This window comes from Diceros bicornis, chromosome 18 (genome assembly GCF_020826845.1).
Source record: "Diceros bicornis minor isolate mBicDic1 chromosome 18, mDicBic1.mat.cur, whole genome shotgun sequence".
Lineage (NCBI taxonomy): Eukaryota > Metazoa > Chordata > Mammalia > Perissodactyla > Rhinocerotidae > Diceros > Diceros bicornis.
In genome coordinates this window covers 56,798,920-56,824,045 of record NC_080757.1, presented here as the reverse complement: position 1 = coordinate 56,824,045, position 25,126 = coordinate 56,798,920, and the positions used below count along the sequence as shown (strand labels likewise).

General features: G+C 56.5%; 2 protein-coding genes across 2 annotated transcripts; one reads left to right on the top strand and one right to left on the bottom strand.

The window, feature by feature from the left end:
* Nucleotides 1–3,123: 3,123 nt before the first annotated feature.
* Nucleotides 3,124–3,946, bottom strand: PRCD (photoreceptor disc component). Its single transcript, XM_058562062.1, has 3 exons — nucleotides 3,873–3,946; nucleotides 3,508–3,576; nucleotides 3,124–3,145 (listed from the first exon to the last, which is right to left on the bottom strand). Exons 1-3 carry the CDS (start codon nucleotides 3,944–3,946, stop codon nucleotides 3,124–3,126), a joined length of 165 nt encoding a protein of 54 aa, XP_058418045.1.
* A 2,533-nt stretch (nucleotides 3,947–6,479) lies between these two features.
* Nucleotides 6,480–16,064, top strand: CYGB (cytoglobin). Its single transcript, XM_058559436.1, has 4 exons — nucleotides 6,480–6,751; nucleotides 11,565–11,796; nucleotides 12,153–12,316; nucleotides 14,740–16,064. Exons 1-4 carry the CDS (start codon nucleotides 6,609–6,611, stop codon nucleotides 14,771–14,773), a joined length of 573 nt encoding a protein of 190 aa, XP_058415419.1. The 5' UTR covers nucleotides 6,480–6,608; the 3' UTR covers nucleotides 14,774–16,064.
* The last annotated feature ends 9,062 nt before the right edge of the window (nucleotides 16,065–25,126 follow it).

The window sequence follows — 25,126 nt, the reverse complement described above, 5'->3', positions numbered from 1 at the left end:
TGTCAGAGACAGGCGGCCAAGCCAGTGAAACCCCTTCTCTCACCTGCAAACTTCCAGGTGGTTTCAGGGTAAGAACAAGGGCTCTGCAGCCTCCATATGAGCCTGGGGTCCCCCACTTACTAGCTACGTGACGCTGGGCAAGTTAGTTAACCTCTGTCTCTGTTTCTCCTTTCTAAAATGTGGGTAATATGCCCCGTCTCTGGGGTTATTGTGAGGATTAAATTAGAGAATGAATGGGAAGTCCCTCCTTAGTCAACATGAGCTGCCCCTCGATTCTGGAGTCCCCTCACCCAGGTTTGTTCCTACCCCAGCCTGGCTGATGGGCTGCCCCAGAGTTAACCAGGTGCACCCCACCGAGTCCCTCTCTCTGGGCCTGCCTCAGATGAGCCTCAAGAACTCAGAGGATGGCAGCCCATCCCAGAGCAATGAGCATCTCTGCCCCTCCTGGCCAGGCCTTGCCTCAGGAGCCCCACAGCCAGGGCTTGGGGAGAAGTGAGGACTGGCAGGTCCAGGGGCTGAGGTTAGGAAAGTACCTTCTCGATTGCTGCTTTTCCCATTCTCCCTCTTGCTGCTGCCTCTTCCACCACAGCATCTTTCTGGGATAGGGGGAAAACTAGTACTTGAGCTGAAACAGAAAACCAGACCAGATCGGCACTTTCTCCCATGCCAAGGTAGGGGCTGGTATTGCAGAGTGGACATTCCAGAACACCACCTCTCCTTTGGAAGTCTTCTAGCACTGCCTCGGGCCCCCAGAATGACCACCACTTCATCCCCAAGTCTAGAAAATGCTATAAAGATCACACGTGGTGCTCCTAAAACTCACCCTGGTCCTGAGGCCTGGAACAGAACAGGCTCAAGGCAGGAGCTCATGGAAGGAGTCCACCTCCCTCTCCTAACCTCTGTCCATGACCACAGAGCTGAAGACAGCCTGCTTTGCTCCCACGTGGCCAGGCCTTGCATATTCTTCCTTCTTTGTCCCCAGCTCTGCCCTCTGCCCTCCAGGGCTCACGGCCTGGCCCTACCTGCCTTGGCCAGCTGATTCCCATCTTTGGGCTGAGCTCCGCCTGAAGAGGTGACGGCTTATTTCAGAGTGTCTTTCTCCCTAAACAGAGAAATGCACAAGAGTCAGAGGATTGGAGGGGATGACCTTCCTGTATTTCCGGACTTCTTCCTCCCACCCCATGCCTAGCAGTTCACCCCACTACTGACAGGCAGGAACACCCAAGAAACCATACAGTTGGAATTTCTGACTGTGGAATTAGCAGAATTTTCACCCCTACCCCCACCCTGGGCCAGCCTTCCGTGGCAGCCGCCATCAGCAGGAGATGTGAGATGTTAGGCCAGTTCTTTGGGTTAACTGGGTTCCAAGGAGTTAATAGGCATCTGCTTCCTTCTGGCTAGGCCATACCAGGCCAGGCCTGGCCAGATGGTCCCAGATTCGGCCTTTCCTCTCCTGACAGGAGGTCCAGGCCCATTTCACCTAGAGGAGATGGACTGCCTGGAATCAGGGGCCTGTCAGTCCCATAACAGCCACAAACCGGATGGATGACCTTGAGCAAGAAATTTACGTCTCCCTGTCCCTCAGTATCCTCCACCATTAATAAGAGATAGAAACACTTGTCCTGGGGCCAGCCCCATGGCTTAGCGGTTAAGTGCTCTCTTAGCGGTTAAGTGCTCGCAATCCCTACTGGCGGCCCGGGTTCAGATCCTGGGCGCACACCGACGCACCGCTTGTCCGGCCATGCTGAGGCAGCGTCCCACACAGCAACTAGAAGGATATGCAACTATGACATACAACTATCTACTGGGGCTTTGGGGAGAAACAGGGAAAAAAAGGAGGAGGATTGGCAATAGATGTTAGCTCAGGGCCGGTCTTCCTCAGCAAAATGAGGAGGATTGGCGTGGATGTTAGCTCAGGGCTGATCTTCCTCACAAAAAAAAACAAAGAAACACTTATCCTGCCAACCTTCTGAGGCTATTGCGACTTCCCAGTGAGTTAATATATGAGAAACATCTGGGGGTGAATAAAGACTGATCATGTGTCAGATTCCAACGGGAGAACTCGCCTGCACTGAGCAGTTGCTCTGTGCCCAGTGCTTACAACCATTCTCTCATTTAAACCTCACAGACACCTCACAACCACTCTATTATTAATCCCAGTTTAATACAAGTAAATAGATTACATGATTTGCCCCAAGTCTCTCAGTTAGTAAGAGGGGAGCCAGGATTTAAACACTGGCTGCCCAACTCTAGATCCAAACTCAACAGTGAGGACCAGTGAGCATTTGAGGGCCTCCTCTGTGGGAGGCCTAGTGATGATCATTTTGTATATGCCAGCCCATTTCACCAATAGTAGTCATTAGGCACTTTTGTGACCATCTCAGCTAGCCTAAATGTGGAGGAAGGGCATGACAGAAATGCCTCTGTTCCCCGCACATGCCCACCGCTTCCCCGTGGGCCTTCTGACATTCGGAACCTGGTGGACCCCGGACTTGGCCCCTGAGAAATCAGGGGCCAAGACACAGAGAAAGCCTCAGCTTCTCTCAGCTCACCAGGTCTCCACATAGCTAAGGGCCATATCGCAGGCAGGTTCCACACCCTGAAAGAGACATGGGAGTGCACGGGCATGCATGCATGCTGACTGTCTCAGCCTTCTGAGCCCGGAGACACCCTCCTTCCAGGGGCCCTGCAGCCCGAGGGTGTCACACTCTGTTTCACTAGGAGCGAGAGAAGCAGTGCCAGGGGACTAGTAGACGCTCCCACAGGAGAGAATGTCACTCTTCAGATAGGGCTCCGGCAGTAGGTGGGTCCGTAGGCACAAAAGAACATTTCAAACAGTATGTTCTTAATAAATATTTGTTGATTTTTCAGTGTTTTTTGAGGCATAAGAGCCCCTATCATCAAAGGACACTGGTCATCCAGGGAAAGAAAAGTCTGGAAGTTCCCAAAACTTCACCCCTTGTAAAGGCCACATGGCTTCAGCCTAGGGAAGAGTTAACTTTCTGGCTGCTGGAGACAGTGTCCTGCCCCAGGGGCTGCCCAGCCAATGGCGCTCAGAGCCGATGATGTCATGCTCCTCCTGCGCCTCCTATTGGGGACTGGACAGCGAATCCCGCTGGAGGCTCAGGCAGTGGAGCCGCTGAGGCTGGGCGGAGACAGCGAGAGAGGGACGGGGGAGGGAAGGCGAGCAAAGCAACGCTGAGCTGCGTCTGCCTCATCCCTCTCTCCACTGCCCCTGCACCTTCTGACAGAAGGAACCTTGGGGACCACCCTGCACCTGGACAAGCAAAGCAGAGCAGCTTTGGTCCAGAGAGGCTGGGGGCTCCCATTCCCAACTGGAGAACACAGTCAGCCTGCCCACCAGGCATACAGGGAACAGCGTGGCTGGGGCGAGGGCTAGCATACAGCACACACACACCCCTGCTCATCACGGACAGGGCCAGGGGACAGCGGCAGCCTCTTTGGTAGCACCCTCCCTCCTCCACCCCAGACTCGCCTCTGCCTTACCTGCCTGAGGACTGGAGGTCTCTTTCCAAGCTGCTGCCCCTAACTGCCTCCTTCACTCCACTGGGCTCTCTGTGGGAGGGAAGAACAGGCAGGAAGAACTGTGGGCAGTGCCCAGACCCCAAATCCCCTCTCCTGCTTTTTGGCAAGACCTAGCCACATTGGGCTATGGGACTGGAGACTGCAGCCAGTGTCTTTGAAGAGCTCCAAGTTCCCCCTACTCTGTGGGGGAGCCCCTCAGGGATTCCTTGCAAATCCCTCCCAGCCTCCCTGGAGGTCCAGGCAGCGCCTGCCCACCTTCAGCTCTGCTGTAGCCCAGCCTAGTAGTTCTCCCCCAACCCCAGCCCATGGCCTAGTCAGTTTCTCACGGTTGGACCCGGTTGGCGAATCTGCGGCGCCAGAGCATGGCCAAGGTGCTAAGCAGGAAGAGGGTGGTGCACATGGCTCAGCTGCCCCATCCCCTCCCAGACCAAGTCTGCAGAAGAAGGCCAAAATGGCCCCTGCCAGCTCTCCCAAGCCACTACTGTGTGTCCTGAGGTTCCTGCTGGCAGTGGATTAGGAGGCTCAAGCTGATTAGTGGGGTCAGCAGACCTGACCTTGTGAAGACTGATTAACCTCACTGGGCCCAGGTTGTCCTCCTCTGTGGCAGGGTAAATCAACCTCAGTCTATTCTGGATGTAGATATGGCTAAGACCTGAGCCTGGCCCTTAGGGGGCTTATAGTCTAGACAAGTGCACTGGCAAGTTAAAGGGATGACCACAATAGAGTGACTGAGGCAATTAAAGGCACCTGCAGAGCACTTTGGGCATTGCAAGCATCAGCGGAACCTTCAAAGAGGAGCTGGGGGCATCTGAATTTGCAGCTGCTCAAAGGAGGCTGGGTGGTCAGACAGAAGACTCTGCCAGGGCTGCAGACAGCAGGGCATGTTCCAGCAACTGGAAGTTGAGTGGCAGCAGAGCAATGATGTCACAGGAGGCATGGGGGGTGGGGAGGAGGACAGGGGAAGAATATTAGCTGATGAAGCCAGAAAGACAAGGGAGGCCAGGGAGTAAAAGGATGGCTAAGTTCAGATCTATACTCTGGACATTTCTCTCCAAATGTTTCTGATTACACACCCTCTTCAGTAAAAGTCACTCATGAAATAGATATATGCATCCACTTGTAAATATGTACTGTACTAATGTGAAAATACAGTCCTGCACCATAGACATACATAAACCTGGTAAAGGATGAGATGAAAGTAAATAGAAATAAGATTTCTGCTACTTTCCACATCCCAGTGGAACCTCTTGGGCAGCAATTTGGAAGGCCACTGCACTGGCTTTGGGAAACTATCAGAGGAGTTTTGTGAAGTGGCCCAGCACGGTGTGTTCAGTCTTGGCCCAGGCGGCAATAGCAGCCGGGGACAAGCACGAGGACATGGGTCTGAGAGTGATGTAAGAAACTGAACCCACCCACTGTCCTCCATGCCCCCTCAAGACTCCCAGAAGAAGGCATTAGATTTTCCTGCCCTCAGCTAAGATGGAGGCAGTGTCAAGAGGCCTTCTGCCCAGGATTCCAGTAAGGAACCTGAACCCCGAGCTCCAGGGAGGGCCTGCGCTGGGGCTCTCTACTTTGAAATGTGATTTTTAAAATAAACACATAAACCAAAGCTGAAGAGGAGGGCCAACCTCTTGGAGAACTTGAGCAGAGGGACACAAAGTCTTGAGAAGGGCAGGGTCACCAGGGAGCCTTAGTGAGAACTGGACACACCCACATGTTCCAGATGCTGCAGCCCTGGTCCAGCATCAGGCTTCACTGGGAGGCAGAGGTGGCACTGGGCTTTCCCAGTACTGCGCAGCTGCTTGCAGAGCGGGAACCTTGTGGCTCTCAGAGGCATAGTCCCCACCTCTGGTCCTATCCCGCTGACACCTCTCTGAGCAGGGCCACTAGGACAAGAATTTGTCTCCTCCATCCCCAGAACCCCTCCCTAATCGGGGCCTTGGTGATTGAGATGTCTCCAGCGGCCTGGGCCTCCCCCAGACTTCTTGACCCTCCCAGGTCCGCTTTGCCCTGCCCGGCTGCCTCCTTTGGACTTTGCTTCACCAGGGCCAGAATTTCGGGGCAGCGCCTGTTTTTTGCCTGCCCGTGTCGTTAATAAGCCACCCGGGGACTTCTTTCCGACGCCATGTGCGTGCACCGAGCGGGAAGGGGTGCTGGCCGGAAGGAAAGGGGGGCGCAGGCCTCTGGCGCTCAAGTTCGACTCTCCCATCCTCTCAGCGGTGGGTTCTAGTAAGGTACTGGAACAGGGACACTCCAGGAGAGAGACGACCCCAGTCCTAAACTCTCCAGAGCCTGGGGTCCAGAACTCTGGGAGCGGCGCCGCGGCCCCCAGCGGCTGGCTCCGGGGAGACGGAGAGCGAGCGGGAGCTCCGCTCGGACCGCGGCGCCGCTGGAGGGGCTCGCGGCCGCCCCCTCGGGCGGGCGGCCACGCCGCAGATGCCTGGGAGTGTTTGACTTTGAGTCAGTTCCCCGCCGCGTGAAGGGTGCACACACGCACACGCCCCGACACTGCCCGCAGCGTGAGCCTGGACACGGTGCCCCCAGATTCGCACCCGCCGGGGCGCACTCCTGTGCGGCCCGCGCCGCCCCGCTCCGCGTGACAGCCCCCTCCTCCCGAGACCCCCCAGGACACCCGCCACACCTACGCCCCAGCCCCGCCCGGCGCTCAAACTCCGCGGTGGCCTTGCGGGTGGGCGGGCGCCAGCCGCGTCGCCCCCACCCCGCCCAGTCTTCACCTTGCCAGAATTGGCTCACGGACGCGGGGTTGGGGGTTTGGAGCGGATTTATTTTTTTTAACATTTTTCCAGCAGACCACATCCCCGCCCCCCGCTCGCGGTCCCCCGCCCCCCGGCACATATACCCTGCACACACACACACACACACACACACACACACACACACACACCCGGCGCGCACAGACAGACACGCTCCCTCCCTCCGGCGCGCTCTACCCCTCGCTCGCCCGCCCGCCCGCCGCGCACGCAGCCGGCCCCGGCTCCTCGCGCCCCGCGCTCCGCGCCCCGCCGCCGCCGAGCGAAGCCGGGCTGGGCTTGGAGCTGCTCATGGAGAAAGTGCCGGGCGAGATGGAGATTGAGCGCAGGGAGCGGAGCGAGGAGCTGTCCGAGGCGGAGAGGAAGGCGGTGCAGGCTACGTGGGCCCGGCTCTATGCCAACTGCGAGGACGTGGGGGTGGCCATCCTGGTAAGGTAGGTGTCGCCCCGGCTTAGCCGGGCCCGGGGGAGGGAGGGCGGCAGCGGCTCCGGGCAGGGGCGGGCTCGGCCCCATCCGAGCTCCGGCGCCACCTCCTCAGCTGTGATTGGGGCCGGGCTGGCAGGGGTGCAGGCAGCGTGGGGCGCCTTCGGGTGGGCGAAACCCTAGCTGAGCCCTTCCTAGCTCTGGGCGCGGGGCTCACCAGGAACTAGGAGCCAGACGCAAAAGGAAGGCACCTCCGTCCCCCTCCTCTCCTCGGCCTTAGAACTCTGAGCTCAGGCAGCCATGCCTTCCCCACCAGCGACCCCAGCCAAGCTGTTATGGACACACATTTTACCAGCCCTTCACATGGGGGCAGTGGGGGTTCCCCATTTTAGAGACAGGAAAACTGAGGCTCAGCCAAGAAGGCGGACAAAGAGGAGCAGACCCCTCTCTCCAGCTCAGCCTCTTTCCGTATTCAAAGCCCCTTGGAAGAACAGAGCAAAGGGGGAGAGAATGGAGGTCAGAAGGAGTAGATGGCTGAGGTCCAGTTTCCCACCTGGCCGCTTCCTGCCCCAAGGGGGTGGACCAGCAGGGTGCTCCCAAGCCGGGCACAGGTGAGTGGAGAAGCAAACAGTCCCTAGGATACAATCTGTGCTGAGTTTGGTGGAGGGAAAGGGAGATGCTTCAGGAGACAGGGCTCCACCCTGAAAGCCCCACCTGGAGACGAAAGGACATGTGTCTTGGGCTCAGGGGTCATTCAGGCACCAGATGCCCCCAAGAGACGCACACACACATTGTTATTCACACCTGCACACTGGTGCACGTATACCATTCCTATGTAGTTAATGTCACCAAGCCCCACAAGCTAGTAGCTGACTAGAGCTACAGATCCATGCTCTCTTCCCACACGTGCTGGTCCCTGGGGGTGCAGGCAGAGAGGCCCCAGACCACACTCACTCTCAACCCCTTGTCCTTGGTGGAGGGAAGCTGTCAAATCTAGGACAGAGCAGGGCAATCTTACTATCTGAAGACAGGGTGAAACCTCGCTTGTGGAAAGGACAGCTGAAGTGCATGCGTGTCTCCCAGGCCTGGCCCGTCTCTGGCTCCTCTTTCTCCCCGGTACTCTCTCTCCCTTTTACCCAGCTCCGTATTGATATGCCCTGATTCTAACTTAGAAACAGATTTTGGAGGAAAAAGAGCAAGAAGCAGTCTTGAGGATTTTGAGGAGGATTCCTGAGGAAGGGGCAGCTATTTCCACAGCTCCCAGGCCCAGAAACACAGCCAGGGATGATGGGGAAGCTAAGAGGGGATTTCAGATCCCGAAGCCATCAGACATTCGGAGACGCAGATCTGCACGTGCGAGCACCCACACAAGCTCACGGTGGGTAGTGGAGTCACGGATGCGCCAGACTGCATCCCTGGAGGGCTGTTCTCAGCTGTGTGTCGGCACACACGGGCCCACCAGGCCTCGGGATACACCAGGGTGCACACACAGGTCGCCAAGAGGAAATGAAGCAGAGTCCACAGACCTGGGAGATTTTCCGTCCCAACCCCTGTCGTTTGCCAATGAGGACATGTAGGGGATGTGTCCAAGATCCAGCTCCTGGGGCACCCCCCAACCTCCCCAGGAATGGGGGTTACAAAGGAAGGACCTGAACACCGAGGGCAGAGCCATTTCTGGAGAGTCTGAGCTTTCGGCAGGTTTTCCTTCTCTCTCTGTGCCCCTCTGGCTCCCCTTTCCTGACTCTTAGAAGGGGCTGGGTGTGGGCTGGGGGAGGCATTGGGCCTGAGATATCAATTAGATCTGGCTAGCTGATAACCTCACACTTCACCTGACCCCACCTCTGTGTTGGCCGAGCCCAGCCCAGCCCAGCGAGGGAGAACCCGGCCCACAGCTGCTTCTCCCTGCCAGCCCCAAGTCCCACCAGCCTTCCTTTCCTCTTTCTCCTCCTCCTGCTGTCTGTCCCAGGACCTGGCCAGTTGGGACGGGGGGTGTTAAAGCAGGGGTAAGGGAAGGACAGATAAGCTTCTCAGGTCCTCTGCCCCTCAGTTTTGTCACGACTCCCTCCTATCCTCACACACATCCACAAGGACAGGCCTGAGACACAAGCCCTCTGACTCTTACCTCCTCCCTCCCCGCTGGGCTCATGCCAGCCTCACCCCCCCCCACACACACACACAGTGAGGAGTTAGCAGCCACAACGGTGGTAGTGCTGGTGGAGGAGCTGCCTCTGGGTCTGAGCCAGACCCCACACCTCTACTTCCTGTCAGGGAGGAGACCGAGAGGGAACACCCATGCTGGAGGAAGGCTCCCTTCCCAGTTGTAACTCTGCTGCCTTCCCCCTCACACACAGACAAGCCTATTTCAGACTCTCCTGGAAGCCCACATGCCTCTGGGAGCTTAGGAACTCCAGGGCTGGCTGCTGAGGCTTCTCCCTGGCAACACAGGCCTGGCCTGGGAGGGTCAGGAGTAAACATGGAGGGGCTGGGAGAGAAGCCAGGATGAAAGAGCAGATCACATGGCCCCTAGACTCCCCTGGTCCAGAAGAGGGGCTTCCTGGGCCTGTCATTCCTCAGCACCATGACCCGGCACTGGTGTTGGGGCAGGAGACTCACTGGCGGGAAGCCGGCAGAGCAAGGACGGTCTGGGCTCCTTCCTGGCCCCACCACCTACTGTGCTAGGCAACCTTGGGCATCGACTCCTAATCCAGAATGCAGAGATAAAGCAGTGCCAACCTTAGGAGAGTATTGTGAGGATGAATGAGATCACATACTAAGTGCTCAGTAAGTATTCCCAGTTCTTCCCTCACCAGTACAATGGATATAGTACCTGCTTAGTCGTGGCAATTACATGAAATAACAGGTAGAGATGCTCTGCGCATTTTAACGCACCAGGCAAGTAGAAATCAGTATTTTTACTGCAGTGTAAAACCCCTGAAGTCTGAGATCCTCATTTAAGTCCAGATTGGGTTTCTCACATTTGTCCTTCATTACAGTGCTTCTCCAGAAAATCCAGTGTATTTTCAGACTCATCACCTCATTTGTCCTCACCAGTATACCTGTGAAATAGCGAGCGGGAGGGACTTCTCTCGCACTTCAGCAGACAGGAGGCTGTGAAGTGGTTTGCAGAGGAGGTCACACTGGGCCTCCTAGAGGGGCCCTCCCGGGTCTCCACACGCACTGTGTCCTGGTCGCACCCCCCTGCCAGCAACAGCTTCATCACCCAAAGGCATGGCCTGGGCCAGATGCTCTTTCTGCATCTGTTCCAGCTCTCAGATCTGAGACTCGAATGCTGGCCAAGGGGCTGTTTTGGCAAATTATCAGCTCTCTCTGGTATCACAAAGGGGGTCACTCCAAAGGTGTGAAACAACCTGAAAAAACAGGTCCAAGACACTTCATACATTTTCTGAGGCTTCAGTTAAGTTCGGTAAGTTCTGATTGAGTCTGTGTGGACCTTCCGTGACATCCAGCCCCGGCTGGGAGAGGGAGTGCAAATGTCATCAACGTCATCCTGCAGACTGCAGGGCCCTGGGCCGGGGTGATGGGTCAGAGGGTGCGGGGGCTCTGCTGGGTCTCACAACCAGTCCGACAGGCAGAAGGGGAGGAAGCAGTAAATGGTGGCAGGGAACCCACTAACGGCCTTCGAGGGAAAGCAGTAGCCCTGGGCCAGCTTGGGCGCTCAGGGAGAGGCAAGGCTGACACGGGGAAGAGTGAGGAAGGCATTCCACCATGTGGAAGGGAAGGCTGGCACGCCCGAGGAATGTTTTGCCAATGGTGAGTGAGGCTGTTGTGCTGGAGCGAGATGGGTTGAGTGTAGGGGAGAGTGTGGACCTGAGGTTGGAGAAGTGGGTGTGGGACAGTTTGTAAGAGGCCTGGACTCCCAGGTTCAGGAGTTTTGACTTTGACGTAGACAATGGGGAGCACCTGAATGTTCGTGAGAGAGTGACCTAATGAAAGTGATATTTTGGGGGAATTAGACAGTTTCAGATAAACTGGAGAGGGGAGGAGTAGAGCTAGAAAGACCAGGGTCTGCCCCAAGAAGTGCACAGACTTGTTCAAGAGGTGAGATATACAGTAGGTAAAATCAATCGAGATCTTTAATTAAATGAACCGCTCCATAGTTGCTGTGGGCTGAGGAGGGAAGCAGGGTAGTGAAGAGGGAAGAGACTGAGCTGGGAGAAGGACTGAGGCTCATTTCTTCCCTTCCTTGGCTGGGTGACCGTTACTTTGTTTCTAAAGAGAGCTCTAACTGTATCATAATAAAGGGCGGCATTTACTGAGCCGGCATGTCCACACTGTGCTGAGACCTCCACGTGCAGTTTTTCATTTACTCCTTGCAACAAGCCACAACGACTCACAACAAGATAGGAACAATGATGCCATTTCATGGATAGGAAACTGAGGCTCAGAAAAGTTAAATAACTTGCCCAAGGTCACACACCGCCACGCCCGGACCCCGTGATTCCAGAACTGACGCTCTTACCCTCTGGGCTGTGACTGGAGCAGGGCTTGAAGGGTGTGTCCGGCTTGGAAAGGAGGCAAGAAGCAAGGAAGGCAGAGGCCTGGGAGACAAAGCTGCCAGCCTGAGCAAGTCTGGCGGATAGAAAGGGCTGGGACCTGGGGAGGGGGCTGTTGTAAGCCAGCTTGGCCAGAAGGAGGGTCTGCATTTGAGGGACAGTTACACAAGGTGGTGAAAACAATTATTGGGTTGTGGGGGTGGGGCTGGGTCCTGCCTCTCCCACCTCCGAACCCCCTATCGTCCTGGCCACTTCAGGGTGGGGCCCAAGGCAGCCCCCTGCTTCAGCTCCGCTGCCTCCCTCCTGCCAGGTTCTTTGTGAACTTCCCATCGGCCAAGCAGTACTTCAGCCAGTTCAAACACATGGAGGAGCCCCTGGAAATGGAGCGGAGCCCCCAGCTGCGGAAGCACGCCTGCCGGGTCATGGGGGCCCTCAACACTGTCGTGGAGAACCTGCACGACCCCGAGAAAGTGTCCTCTGTGCTCGCCCTCGTGGGCAAAGCCCACGCTCTCAAGCACAAGGTGGAGCCCGTGTACTTCAAGGTATGTCACCGGTGGGTGCCGCCACCTCACCACCCACCCACTCCGCTCCAGAGCCCCCCAGCCCACGTACCACAGCCACCTGCAGCCTTCAGCCTCTGTTAGAGCTTCCCAGGGCAGCAGAGGTGACCACTGGGCCACCCAGCCTCTTCCCCTGGCGTGGCTGTGACGGGGACGGGCAGCAGGATGGGGAGGCTGGGTCCAGGGCAGCCCTTGTCTTAGGGGTCTGGTTCCCAAAGCTGCCAGGCTGTTGTGTCATGAAGGATCCCTTCAGCCAAACACCAGACAGAAGGGATGCTGGGGACTGTGGAGGGCAGGGCACCCAGGCGTTTACTCCCCCTTCCTCCTTCTGCCTCCAGATCCTCTCTGGGGTCATTCTGGAGGTGATCGCCGAGGAATTTGCCAATGACTTCCCAGCCGAGACGCAGAGAGCCTGGGCCAAGCTTCGTGGCCTCATCTACAGCCACGTGACGGCTGCCTACAAGGAAGTGGGCTGGGTACAGCAGGTTCCCAACACCACCATGTGAGGAGGGGCGAGGGTGGGCCGGGCAGCTTCTTGCCGTGTCCTCCCCTGTCCTGGTCTGCCATCTCTCCCAGGGCCCAGGGGCTGACCGCCAGGGCAGGAACACTTCCAGGAGGCTGAGTCTGGGGTCTGACATTTAAGAACAGGCACCACAGGAAAAGGCCTTCTCTTGCCCAGGGGCCCCCACTCCCATCCACACAGAGCTGTGAGCCCCAAACAAATTCTCCTGGGGCAGAGCCATCGCCTTCCCTAGAATAAGGGAGTACTCAGAGCACCCCAAGACCGTGGCTGCCCCGGGCAGAGAGGCGCCAAATCTTCCGGACGGGAAGGCTGGTTCATCGGGCCCAGAGGCAGCCCAGGCCAGCTCCGGCCACTTCCTCCCTGGGTATCAATCACATGGGGCTGTTTTTCATCTAATGCTGACTAGTGCTGCCTCCCGCCTCTGCCTCAACCAGGCTGGAGCCAGGAGAATCACAAGGACGTGTGCACATGCATACACATGCCCAAGCCCACACGGGGTCTGTGGGGGTGTCCCTCTCACGCACACCAGTAGGGGGGGTTTACTTCTGGGCTGACCCTGGAGGCCGGGTTCCCAGTTCTGGAGTGAGGGCCTGGGAGATGGGCTCGAGGAGGGTGGCCGGCCTCAGTGACTCCAGCTGACTGGGAGCATGAGGGGAGGGCTGGCCCCCAGACGTGGCGGCTGGGAACGCTCCGGCCTCCCTGGGCCCCCAAGGGGCGGCTGGCTCTGGGAGCTCAATGGAGGGGGAGGCAGGGCTGGAGTAGGAAGGAGAGAAAGGAGCAGAGGCGGGAATGGGAAGCAGAGGTCAGCCAGCGGCTCAGGACACGCGTTTGTAGAGAAACATTCCCAGCAGTTTCCCATGGAAAAGGCGGGTCTCCTTCCCGGGCTCCCAGCTGGCCCACGGAGCCTGCTGGAGCGCCTGCTCACGGGCCTCGGAGCAGCTCTGCAGAGGAGGTCCCCCGAGGGCAGCCCTGGGAGGCCAGGCCTCCTGACCTTCCTGCCGCTGACCACGCTGGGCCCGGCTTGCTCCTGCTCCCTTCCCCCGCATCGGCACCACCCCAGGAGAGCGGAGTCCCAGGAACTGCTGGCTGCGGCCAGGCGCAACTCCAGATGTGCACAGCTGGGCCCTGACCTGCCTCAGACCCCGGTGGATGGGAAGCAGGCAGGAGATTTTTACCTGCCGGAGAAGGTGCTGGCAGAGCCAGGATAGCTGCCGGAAGCAGTGAGAGGGGCCAGGGAGGGGTCAGTGGGGGGAAGGGGGCTCGCCCTCCCACGCCTCTCCCCAGGCAGGCTCTGCGGCCAAAGATGAGTTTGTTTACAGCCAGGAGACAAGACTTCCTGCTTCTAGAGAAAAGGGCTTTTTTTACAGGGGCCTACAGGGACTGGAGAGAGAGAGAGCTGGCCAGCACAAGCCCCAGTGAATCAGAAACACATGGACAACGTTTCCCGACACCAAGCCCCATCCCCTCCCCTCTCTTGTCCCAGCTGGACCCCTGGGACTTAAATCTCGGCAAACCCCAAACATTAGGAAACCGAGGAAATCTCTTCATCTGCCCATTTCTGCTCCTTGTGGACTGAATGGAGATGGGCGACAGCAGGGACTGCCCAGGGCCTTACTCCCACCTGGGCCTGGACGCCTCACTTTTGGGTTACCCCCCAGCTGTGAAGTCGTGGGGATTGTCCCCTCATCCCTTTGCACACTCTCCCCCACCTCTGGTCCCCTGAGGGCATGGGTGCGGCCCCCAAGAAGGCATGTCTGCCTGGGCCTGGGCCTACAGACCCAACCTACTACCAAGGTCCAGATGGGTTCAGAAGGTGGAGGGAGTTACAGAGCAGAGTTCTAGAAGGCCTCCATCCAACTTCTCTTATCAGGGGAGCAGTGGTGGGCCAGATGCCACTGTTTATTGAACTGTCTCTGCTTAGGGGTGTGGGTGCGATTTTGTGGGTGGGGGGGTCGGGGTGTTGGGAGAGCTGCAGAGAATGTCTGTGGGTGGCCAGAGGGGGTACCCAGACAGGCCAACCAGAGAGTGCACGGGTCTCAGAATTAACAGAAAAAGAGCGCACATTTGCACAGTTCTGTGCATTTGTGAAACACTTTCACACAGTTGATGTCACACGATTCTCACAGAGGTAGGCAAGGCAGAAATTATTCACATTTTAGAGAAAAAGATCTGGGGTTCAGATGGGCCAACTGACTTGCCTGAAGTCACACAGCATGTTCCCAGCAGAAAGGGAATTAGAACTTGGGTCCAGTGGGTTGCTTTCAACTGCTCCACACCGGGTGTCTGGCAGATAGTGTCCTGCCTTGCCTTCCCCTGACCCCTCTCCCCTGCCCCCGCAGGATCCCTGGTCCCTCTCCATGCCCCTTGTAACCTGTTACCTCCATCTCCTATCTCGTCCACAGCCCACCGGCCACACTGCCCTCTTCGGGGCCATAGGACTCCCTCTCTCCTCCCCACTCCCTGGCAGCACCTTGAGCAGAAGGCCGAGTTCTGAAGACCCTCCTTGAACCTCCATTTCTGGGTGCCAAGGAAGCTGGAGGAATCCCTGACTCGTCTTCCCAGAAAGAGGCTGCCTCTGCCGCTGCCACAGTCCCCCTGAAGCTGCCGGGAGGTGGCACTGGCTGCCTGGATGCCGACCCCAGCTCTGCGGCAGGTGGCCTGTGGGGTGGGGGATCCTTCCTCCTTGAAGAGCCAGGCCCACTCTTCTTAGCTTTTCTACTCACGGTTAGAGTCCTAGCTGCACGGCTGGCAGGAATCGGGACAGGTCTGTGAGTCCCTCCAGGAGTAAACCAGCCCCGTTTCTATCTGCCCAACCAGCATGCAGGTCTCCACACCACCTATCTAGAGTATCACACACACATCTACCGTATATACAATATATTCTATATACAATCTATACATAAATACATATATATATATATATATATACGTACATATCTATAATGTGTGTCTGTGGGGCCCAGAGGCACATGTAAAGCCTCGGTTCTGCCCATTTGTGTGTGGGGCAGTGAGGGGTCCTGATTGTGCTTCTGGGCAGATGACAGAGTGTTCTGGCAGAGATGGGGGTCCCATATCAGCATAGAGAGGATCTGGGCCTGTGGGCAGGGTTGGGGGGACCCAGCTTGCCAGCAAAGCCCAGCCTTTTCTCTCTGACCAGCTCTCCACATTCCTGCTTTCCACTTCCAGGCAAAAAGGATTTGGCTCTCCCCACCTCTACCCCCCACAAAAGGATGTGGTTCCCTGACTTGCCCCAAAATGGGCAAGGGCAGACAGAGGGGGCCAGAAGTTCTGGACAGGATGACTGCGCTGGGGGAGGGACCATGGTAAAGAAACCTCGAATGCCAGCCGCATCTGCCTTTGTCACTAAGACAGCCCCAGCGGGAGGGGGTCCAGGCTGCTCCTCAGCGGGCAGTGGTAACAGGACCAGATGCCTCCATCTCCTCCTGGAGCTTGAGGGCTGAGGGCCTTCCTTCCCTTGCCCCTCCTGGCTGCTGGCTGGCAGTCGGTCCTGTCCGTCCATCTGGGTCAGCGTTGCCGGGGACCCCCGTGTGTGCCCCTTGGTCACGTGTATCGTCCTCAAGGATGTTTTGCTGCTGTGGCTACTGTGCCTGTGTCCCCTCCCGTCCCATCTTCGTGCAGCTGTCCGGGTAACTGCCTGTCCTTTTGTAGTTTCTGATGTTTGTAACCAGACCCAGCTGCTGTCATTAAACAGACTCGTTCTTCCTGTTCTGTGCACGCTTGCTTGGTCTTTTCCTGCCACCTGCCCCTCACCTCTATCTCCCCCGCTTCGTTCAGGGTTGGGGTCTTTTCTTGAAAGCCGCCCTGTCAAGGGCCCCCCTCACCTCTGTCTCAGCCTTCTGTTCATGGACCTCTGCGTTGGGGCTTGTGACTGTGGTGGGACCCTCACCTCTTTAATCAGGAGCACAGGGCTGGAGGCTGGAAGCTGGGCTTTGGGTGGCGGGTGGGGTGGCAGGTGGGTGACGGACAGGAAGGGTGTCTGTGCTTGTTAAAAAATGTCAGGGGGCTTTTAATCTTTTATTCTGGAAATCTCCTCCCTGGCGAGGATAGAGTAAGTGAGAGAGGAATCAAGGGAGAGATGTTCAGAAAGAAGGGCCCTGCTGGTCTGAGTGGTCTAGTGAGAGAGCCAAGGGTTGGGCCTCGACCTTCTAGACCTGGCACTGGGCGTCCCACACCTGGAGAGCTAAGTGCCCAGCCTGCTCAAGTTATGCATGGTGGCTCAGCCCTTGGGGGTTTGAGAAAGGAAGTCTGCTCTCACCAGCCTTAACCCCCAACACCTTCCCTGAGCTCTCAGCTCTCAGACCCCCCTCCCAAGCCCTCTGTCCCACACCCGACAGCCTTGGGCCAGGTCTGCCCAGCCCCCACCCACAATGGAGGCAAGAGGCAGCAGCGTCAGCTCCTGGAGGAGGGACCAGGAGGTCACCACCCCTGGGGGCGCTGCAGGAGAAGCAGGAAGCAGCCTCTGCCCCTTGGGAGGGCTCTCAGTTGCCTGGGAAGATTCAGCTGACACACAGGAAAAGTCTTGTCTCCCAGACCGTGAACTTGAATGCAGGCTGTGTTTTCATCTCCTGGGCCTGGCACAGCAGAGATGCTCGATAAAAATCCAAAGAATAAATAAATACCACTCTTAGAAAGCAAGACCAGTACACAGGGCCAAGAGTGAGCTGTGTGAACTGAGACGTAAGTGCAGAGTGGAGAGGACAGCGTGGGCAAGGCCTTTCCAGGGAGGCAGTGCTGCAAGATACAGTGCTGGGCTCTCGAGCCACACTGTCTCCTAACAGTGTGAGACCTTGGGCAAGTCACTCAGCCTTTCTGAACCGCGGTCGCCTCTAATTTAAAATAAGGTGAACATGAGGCCTGTCTTGCAAAGCAGGCACCAGGAGGAGAAGGATGTACGCCATCATGATGGGGATGTGGGAGTGCTCAGGACACAGTGACCGTCAGGCCATTGGAAGAACGAATGGAAGGAGGGAGGGAGGACTGGGCCAAGATGAGCTATGAGTCTTGAAAGAGAAGGGGCAGAGAAGGAAAGAGGAAGGAAGGTGAATGAACGAGGGCAATCTCAGGACGCAGAGGGCAAAGGAAAGGGAGGTGGAAGCAACCCAGGGGTCCTGCCGGGTCCTGAGCCTCATGGCCCCTGGTGAGCTCAGGCTGAGTGGGAGCCAGAGAGGGTGGGGACTGTGGGGCCACAGAAACTGTAAGAAGAGAAGGTGCGTCTGTGGTCGGGGGTGGGGGGTGGTCTCTAGGAAGAGAGACCCCCCTCCCCCTTTCACTTCATTTGAATTGAGAGTGGTGAAAGAGCTGTTGAACCAGTCAAAACCAGAATCATTTTGGAATGTGGCCCTTGAGAAAGGTTCTCCCCACTCCCCATCCCCTAGAGAGAGGACATTGGCTATTACCGATTCACCCCAAACCTGCGCTAGGGAAGCTGCTTGAGGAGAGGGGGGATAAGGTCCAACCAGAGGTGATGCTGGGCTGGCCCCGGGTGTCCTTGGTGGGCTGCAGGCCGGGTGCAGCGGGCTACGGGGTAGGGGAGCCATGTCTGGGGTTTTGCTTTGTGCTCTACACTCAGGGATAGCCTTGTCACCGAAGAGCTGAGCAACTGAGTCAGCTCCCCCTGGCGTGCTCGCTCTATGAGCGATGGGGTGTCAGGAATGGGGGGTACGGAGGCCGCGGTTCCTTCCCAGCCAGACGGTCCCGGCCTCGCAGCCGCAGAACGACCCCTGCTGGCCGCTGCGGGAACCTCACCCGGGAAGCCGGGCCGGTGCTGCGGGCGAGGGTGCCATCCTCCCTGGCTTCCTCCGGGGCCGCTTTCCTCCCTCGCTTCTAAGAGTGTGGCTCCATCACGACGCCTGAGGCACAGAGGAAAACGTGCGCCCCATACATACTCATGAAAATATCCTCCCGTAGTCTGAATCAAGGGGAAAAAAATAAATGCTCTATTTTTTTAAAGACTATACATAAAGCCCCCCATTTCCCAAGCTGTTGGCTCGCCTTTGTCAACAACTATAACCTCAGTTGGGGACACAAGAGCCACGCGGAGTCATTAAAACAAACAGCCTGCCTTTGTTTAAAATTTAATTTTTTTGTTCATCATAGATATTTTTGTTTTAATACATATTTTTTTTAAAAAATATTGTATTTAAATATTATTTTTCTTGATTTCTGTCCCCCTTAAATTTTGTGCCCCAAGCAAGTGCCTCACTCACTTCACCCTATTCCCAGCCTTTTCCTAGTGGATCCTGTTTGAGGGACCCATATTTGACAGCAAGAAAGCCCCCTGTCCACACCTACCACGGCAGTGGGTTTCACGGTGGCTCATTCGATACCTTTGGTAAAAGAACTTACCACACCAGGGTAAGAGTTTGGACTTTGGCAGTCCCTCATGGTTGGAGACACTGGATCAGAAGCTTTTGGTGGAAGGAACAGAGGCCCATTCAGGCTCCCAAAGAGCGGGGGGCTGTACTGTAAAGTTCGTGCTTGGAAATAAGGGAGTCAGGCCTCTGGGAACCAGGAAGAATCATGAGGCACAGCTTGCTGGAAGGAGGGACCCCAGCGCCGCTGCCCAGGAGCCTGGGAACTGGATGCTGGACTGGGAGAGTGCAGCTCCAGGCCGGACAATCTCCTGACCCTCAGAGGTGGGGCTGGGCCCCCCACCACAGCACGCACAGACCCTGGGACTTTGCTCCTCTCAGCCCAGCTTCTCAGCCTTCCACCTCTTCCCACCACTGAGTAACCAGCTCTGGAACTCCGCAGCACAGAGATGCTGTTTGATCCAGCCTTTCTCAGTGTCTGTGGGTGGACAAGGCTCTCGTTTGAGGCCACCATATAAGCCACTGCTGCGCTGGGTGAGGTGCCCACCTGGCGCAGCCACGGCCATGTGGTACAGATCATGGCTACTGCTACAGGACTTGCACCAAGGGCCTATTTCAGTATTTCTGGCAAAGCACAGAGACCATCCCCAGATGACTTCCTGCCAGCTTCAACTTCTTGGTCTTAGGTTCTCTCTCCCACACATGAAACCCCCGCCCCACAGCCACCAGTCCTGATGGCCCAGCCCCCAGTCCTGATGGCCCAGCCCCCATACTTGACCTTTTCTTGAGTCGCCCTGTTGCTTCAGGCCTAACCCCACAGCAGCCTCCCTGCCTTCTCCAGTCCGTCCTTCACATGGATGCCAACTCAGTCTGCTGGGGACAAAAGTGGCCCTGTTCCTGTTCCAGAATCTCCAGTGGCTCCAGATTACCTGGCAGAGATGGTCTGAGATCCTCAGCCATCGAGAGCCCCACAGTCTGGCACCAACACGCTGCCCTCATCTTACCTGGCAAATCTGAACTTAGTCATTCTCCATCACAGATGCGACCTTCTCCAGCTTTGTGCCTTTGCTCACTTGCCCCCACTCTGGAGCAGCCCTCTCCTTCCCACCCCAGCATCTCCACCCATTAAAATGGTACCCCTTCCTCCAGGCTGCTCCATGCCTCTCCTTGCCAGAACCTTCCTGTACGAGCCCCCTTCTTTGCGTGCTGGGACCACCTCCCACCTGAGCACTGCGGTGTCCACACTATGCTCAACCTCTCCTTCCTCCCTGAGACAGGTTTGAGAGGTGATGTGACATCTTTAACAGCACAGCTTGATGGCTGCGAGGATGGTAGGTGTGGAGATGGTGGCTGCTGGGGATAGCGTGTCAGGGGGAGAGGATGGAGTCTTGAACTGGGGGTAGCAGAGGTGGTGGGAGGCGATAGATTCAGGATTTATTTTTGAAATTGGTCCAACACGATTGGTGGTTTGGATGTGGGGGTGGAAGAGAGGACAGTCGAGGGTGCCTCCAAGGTTTCTGATCTGCTTAGCTTGGTGAGTGGAGTGGCCATTTTCCAAGGGGAAATGGCCAGGAAAGAACAGCTGTTGGCAGGAGGAATATCAAGAGTTCTGCTCTGTCCACATGGAACGCGGGGTGTCCGAGAGGCGTTGGATGCTGCAGGCTGGAGCACGACGACGCTGTCAGGGCTGGGACTTAAATTTGGAACTGGATGAGATCACTGGGGAGAGAGTGTGGGAAGAGAGGAGAGGCGAGCGCTTGAGCCTGAGGTCAGGGGTAAAGTGAAGGAGGGGTGTCGGGGGTGGGACAAAAACCTAGAGCTGTCCGAGAGCCTTTCTTGGCCTGACCAGCTGTGTCGTCACTGCTGCGGGGTCCAGAGCTGTGAGGACAGATGCAAGGCATGCCCAGGACAGCGGGAGGGGAGGGAAGCCTGACTGGGGGGCAGGGGTGGCGGAGAGGGTGGGGAGGGAGACAGGGGACAGAAGTGGAGGGGAACATGGAGTCAGGGGAGAGAGGGGCCGGTGCATGTTTGTGAGAGAGGCCCAAGGTGCATGCAGGGCAGGGGGCAGGATTGCTGGAGGGAAGTCCTCCAGGAGGAGAAGGAGGTGGCCTTAGAGGGCCTGCCTGGGAAGGCGGAGAGCCGGCTCTGCTGCCGGCTGGGAGACGTGAGGAGGGCAGATGAGGCACTGGGCTGGGCTGATGTATGAGTGAAGTATGAGTCAAGGTCATTACCTGAGGAGCCAGTGGGTGTGAGGTGCTGGGGGCGTGGAGGAGAGAAGGGAGGGTGAGAAAGTCTCAGCACAGGGAAGGGTGGGTTTACTTTGGAACAGGGTAGAACGTGTAGGGCAAGTTTGTGATTACAGAGACGTGTGCTGTGAACTTGAAGTGAGAGCAGCCAGCGCCCTCCCCTGGTGACTTTTGTCAAAGAAAAACCACAGCTGGGCAGTAGTTAGAGTGGTTAAACCAGACTTCATTCAGGACTGGTTCAATAGAAAAGAGACCTCAGTGTAGAACTGGCTCGACGCTGAACACAGCGTGGACAAGCGGAGATTTACAGCCAAGGAGCAGCATGTGGAAAACTACCAAGAGGAAACATCAGGAGTGAGGCGGGTTCTGGCTAAACCCACCTGCCAGGATTCTTGCTGCAGGCCGGCGTGGGGATCAGACACCACCTGGTGGGGGGTGTGGAGGATGAGGAACCCTAGACGGGAGTCTAGGTAAACCAACTGAGCAGGCTTCTTGCTAAAACTGGACAATGCTGCCGAACACAGAGTCCCAAAGTCAGGCCTGGTGGAGAAGACCAGAGGAGCCTGAGCAGGATGAGAGAATCTTTGTCCCCATCTCCCTCGGAGTGCAGGGAAGGGGCAGTGTCCTGAACAACTGCACAGGGACAGGCAGGCAGGCCTAGCCCTGGGTCCTCCGAATGGGCGGGTCACGTGGGAGGGATGGCAGGCACGCTGCCCAGAGCGTCCCCAAGAGCCCATCCAACCACATAGGGACCTGAGGAGCCCATCCCTCCGGCCTGCCTCCTCCAGCTCTTTTCTGCAGCCAGTGTGGGGGGGTGTGTGGACCGGGGGAGAGGGCCGGGGTGGGGGGGTGGGGGGGGTGGGAAGGTGAAGGGGAGGGGCCTCCCAGGACAGGTGGGGAAGTGAGCCCTTGACCTTGTCTAAGTCCAAAGACAGCCCTGCAAGACCGTTAATTGTTAAAAACAACAATTCTGTTACGTAAAAAACAAAAAATTTTAACTGCATTTCAGAAAATTTAGAGAACTCACCCTTAATCCATCACCCCCACCCAATCTTCCAGATGTCTTTTGTATGCACTAAAAGTTTTATAATGCTTTAAATTTTTATACATAGTCTTAAAAATAGCATTCATGGGGGTTTTGTATAATTACAAAAGCAATGTATGATCATTGCAGGGAATTTGGGGAAAAACAGAGAAGGAATAAAAATCACCTGTGATCCCTCCAACCAGAGATCAGCTCTGTTGGTGTTTGGTGTAAGTGGTCGCAGCCTCTCCCTGGGGCACACGTTATATCCGGCATGTGTGTGTTACGTTTTATGTTGAGTTGGGATCCGCTCTGGTTTTGTGAGATCCCTTTGCTTGCAGGAAGCCTCCTGGAGCTTACACAAGTAAATGGCTTATGTTGGGGTCACACAGGGACAACAATAGCTGTTGACTCCGTGGCGGCACGTGTGCCTGACACGTTCCCCGGGGTTTCTGGCTGACCCCGGGAAGGAGGCCAACATCTCCTCCCGGGCAGCCACAAAGCCCCCTCCCCAGTCTGCAGCTTCCACTCTCCCCACCCTCCACCCCCATCCTCTTCTCCACTCAGCGCCCAGAGGAGGCTTTTATGAGTGAATCAGACTGTGAATCAGACCATGTCAGGCCCCTTCCCGCCCCATCAAAACCTTCCCAGAGTTTCCCACAGTCACATGTTAACAGAATGCAGAGTCCTGGCATGGCCTACCGGCTAGCACAATTGGGCCCAGGGCCCACCTCTCCAGCCTCATTTCCCTCGTGCCCCCCTCGGTCTCTTGCTCCAGGCCCTCCTGCCCTTGCCTCTTTGCTGTTCCTTGCACATCCCTGCCCCAGGGCCTTTGCATCTGCTGTTTCCTGTTCCCAGAATGCTCTTCCCCTGCATCATCTCATAGCTTCCTCCCTGCCTCCAGTTAGGTCTCTGCTCAAACATCACCTCCTCAGAGAAGACTTCCCTAACTACCTCTCCAACACAGCAACCCCTGTCTCTCTCTCTTTGCCCTGGTTTATTTCCTATGGCTCTGACCTTGACCTGACCTTGCACTTTTGGATTGTCTGCCTTCCTCAGTAGCGCATCTCCTTCATGAGGGCATGGACCTCACCTGTCAGAGCTGGGACCAAGGTGAGGTGAGTGAGTTTTGCCCTCAGGGGCAAAATTTAAGGGGGCATTAAAAACCCCAGGAATCAAGAGAAATAATTTTTATGTAATTTTTTTTTTTTTTGTGAGGAAGATCAGCCCTGAGCTAACATCCATGCTAATCCTCCTCTTTTAGCTGAGGAAGACCGGCCCTGAGCTAACATCTATTGCCAATACTCCTTCTTTTTCTCCCCAAAGTCCCAGTAGATAGCTGTATGTCATAGTTGCACATCCTTCTAGTTGCTGTATGGGGGACGCGGCCTCAGCATGGCTGGAGAAGCGGTGAGTCAGTGCGCGCCCGGATCCGAACCCGGGCCACCAGCAGCGGAGCGCGCGCACTTAACCGCTAAGCCACAGGGCCGGCTCGAGAAATAATTTTTAGAAATTGAAATTAATGCCCACAAAATCCATGATGGAAAAAATACCAAAATTTTAAAAGAAGACAGGATCCATTTTCCTTGCTCCTCTATCGTGTGTGTCTGGAGCCGCCCAGCCGTGGCTGATGTTGGGCAACATTCGCTGAATGAGTTAGGAAGAGCAGAAGAGGAGGCAGATAGAGTTGGGTAGAGGAAAAGACCAGAATCTAGTGGACAGAGGGAAGAGGGACAGAGAGGGGAGGGAAGGAGAGAGGAGGGACAGAGAGAAGAGGAATCCCCCCAGAGGGGCCACGCTGGGAGTCCCGAGGAGCCCCCTGCCCTGGGTAGCAGTGAGGTCAGAGGCCAGGTGAGTCCCCTAGAACAGGGCAGGGACCAAGGCAGTGAGTTGAGTTCTGCTTTCAGGAGAGCAGGGAGCGATGACGAGGAAAGCCAGAGGTAGAGTAGGTGCTGGTGGTGGTGGTTGTGGGGAGAAACTCGAATTACTCATTGTGTTCGTTTCCTGTGGCTGAGTAATAAATTATAACAAACTGAGCGGCCTTAAACAACAGAAATTTATTCTCTCACTTCTGGAGGCCAGAAGTCTGAAATCAAGGTGTGAGCAGGGCTGCGCCCCCTCTGATGGCTCTTGGGAAGTATTCTTCTGCTATAGACTGAATGTTTGTGTCCCCCCAAAATTCATGGGTTGGAACCTGATCCCCAAGGTGATGGTATTAGAAGGTGGGGCCTTTGGGATGTGATTAAGTCACGAGGGTGGAGCCTTCATGATGGGATTAGTGCCCTTATAAAAGAGACCCCCAAGAGCTCCCTCGTCCTTCTGCTATGTGAGGACACAGTGAGAAGACGTCCTCTACGGTCCAGGAAGAAGGTCCTTGCCAGACACGGAATCCTCCGGCGTCTTCAGCCTGGACTTGCAGCCTCCAGAACTGTGAGAAATAAATGTCTGTTGTCTATAAGCCGCTGGGTCTGTGGTATTCTTGTCATAGCGGCCAGATGGACTCAGATGCCCTGCCCCTTCCAGCTCCCAGGGCCCGGGTGTCCCTTGGCTTGTGGCTGCACCGCTCCAGTCTCGGCCTCCATGGTCACATGGCCTTCTCCGTGTCTGTCTCAAATCTCCCTCTCCTTTCTCTTTTAAGGACATGTCGTTGGATTTGGGGCCCACCCTAAATCCAGGATGATCTCATCTTGAGATCTTTATCTTAATTACACCAGCAAAGACCCTTTCCCAAATAAGGCCACATTCATAGGTTCCCGGTAGACATGAACTTGGGGCCTCCATTCAGCCCACTACACCTGTCGTGGGAGGAAGAAGCAATGGAAGAGGCAGGGACCTGCCATGACTGTGAGCCTAGGACCTGCTCCTTCTGTGAGCCCAACAGTTGCTGAGTCCTGCTGGTCTGGGTGCCGGGCCTGCCCTGGAACTGTCCATCCCAGGGGGGGACAGAGTAATGAACATGTGAGCAGCAGGGTAATTTCAACCGGGTGAGGACAGAGACTCTGGGGCAGAGAGGGTGGCTCTTTTAGAGGGGCCTCATCTGTTCTCCAACCGCCCTCATGACCCTGTTTTATAGCCCAAGAGCTGGGCTCAATTAACAACTTGCCCACAGACATAGGGCAAAGCATGAACCCCAGGCTGACGCCAAAGTCCAATCTCCCCACCCCCAACTCCCACCATTAGCAGAGAG

Coding starts and splice junctions, on each gene's coding strand:
- CYGB (XM_058559436.1), top strand. CDS start 6,609: ATGGAGAAAGTGCCGGGCGAGATGGAGATTGAGCGCAGGGAGCGGAGC. Junction 6,752..11,564: donor GGGGTGGCCATCCTGGTAAG/GTAGGTGTCGCC, acceptor CCCTCCTGCCAG/GTTCTTTGTGAACTTCCCAT. Junction 11,797..12,152: donor TGGAGCCCGTGTACTTCAAG/GTATGTCACCGG, acceptor TTCTGCCTCCAG/ATCCTCTCTGGGGTCATTCT.
- PRCD (XM_058562062.1), bottom strand. CDS start 3,946: ATGTGCACCACCCTCTTCCTGCTTAGCACCTTGGCCATGCTCTGGCGC. Junction 3,577..3,872: donor TTCGCCAACCGGGTCCAACC/GTGAGAAACTGA, acceptor TCCCTCCCACAG/AGAGCCCAGTGGAGTGAAGG. Junction 3,146..3,507: donor GACCTCCAGTCCTCAGGCAG/GTAAGGCAGAGG, acceptor GTCTCCGCCCAG/CCTCAGCGGCTCCACTGCCT.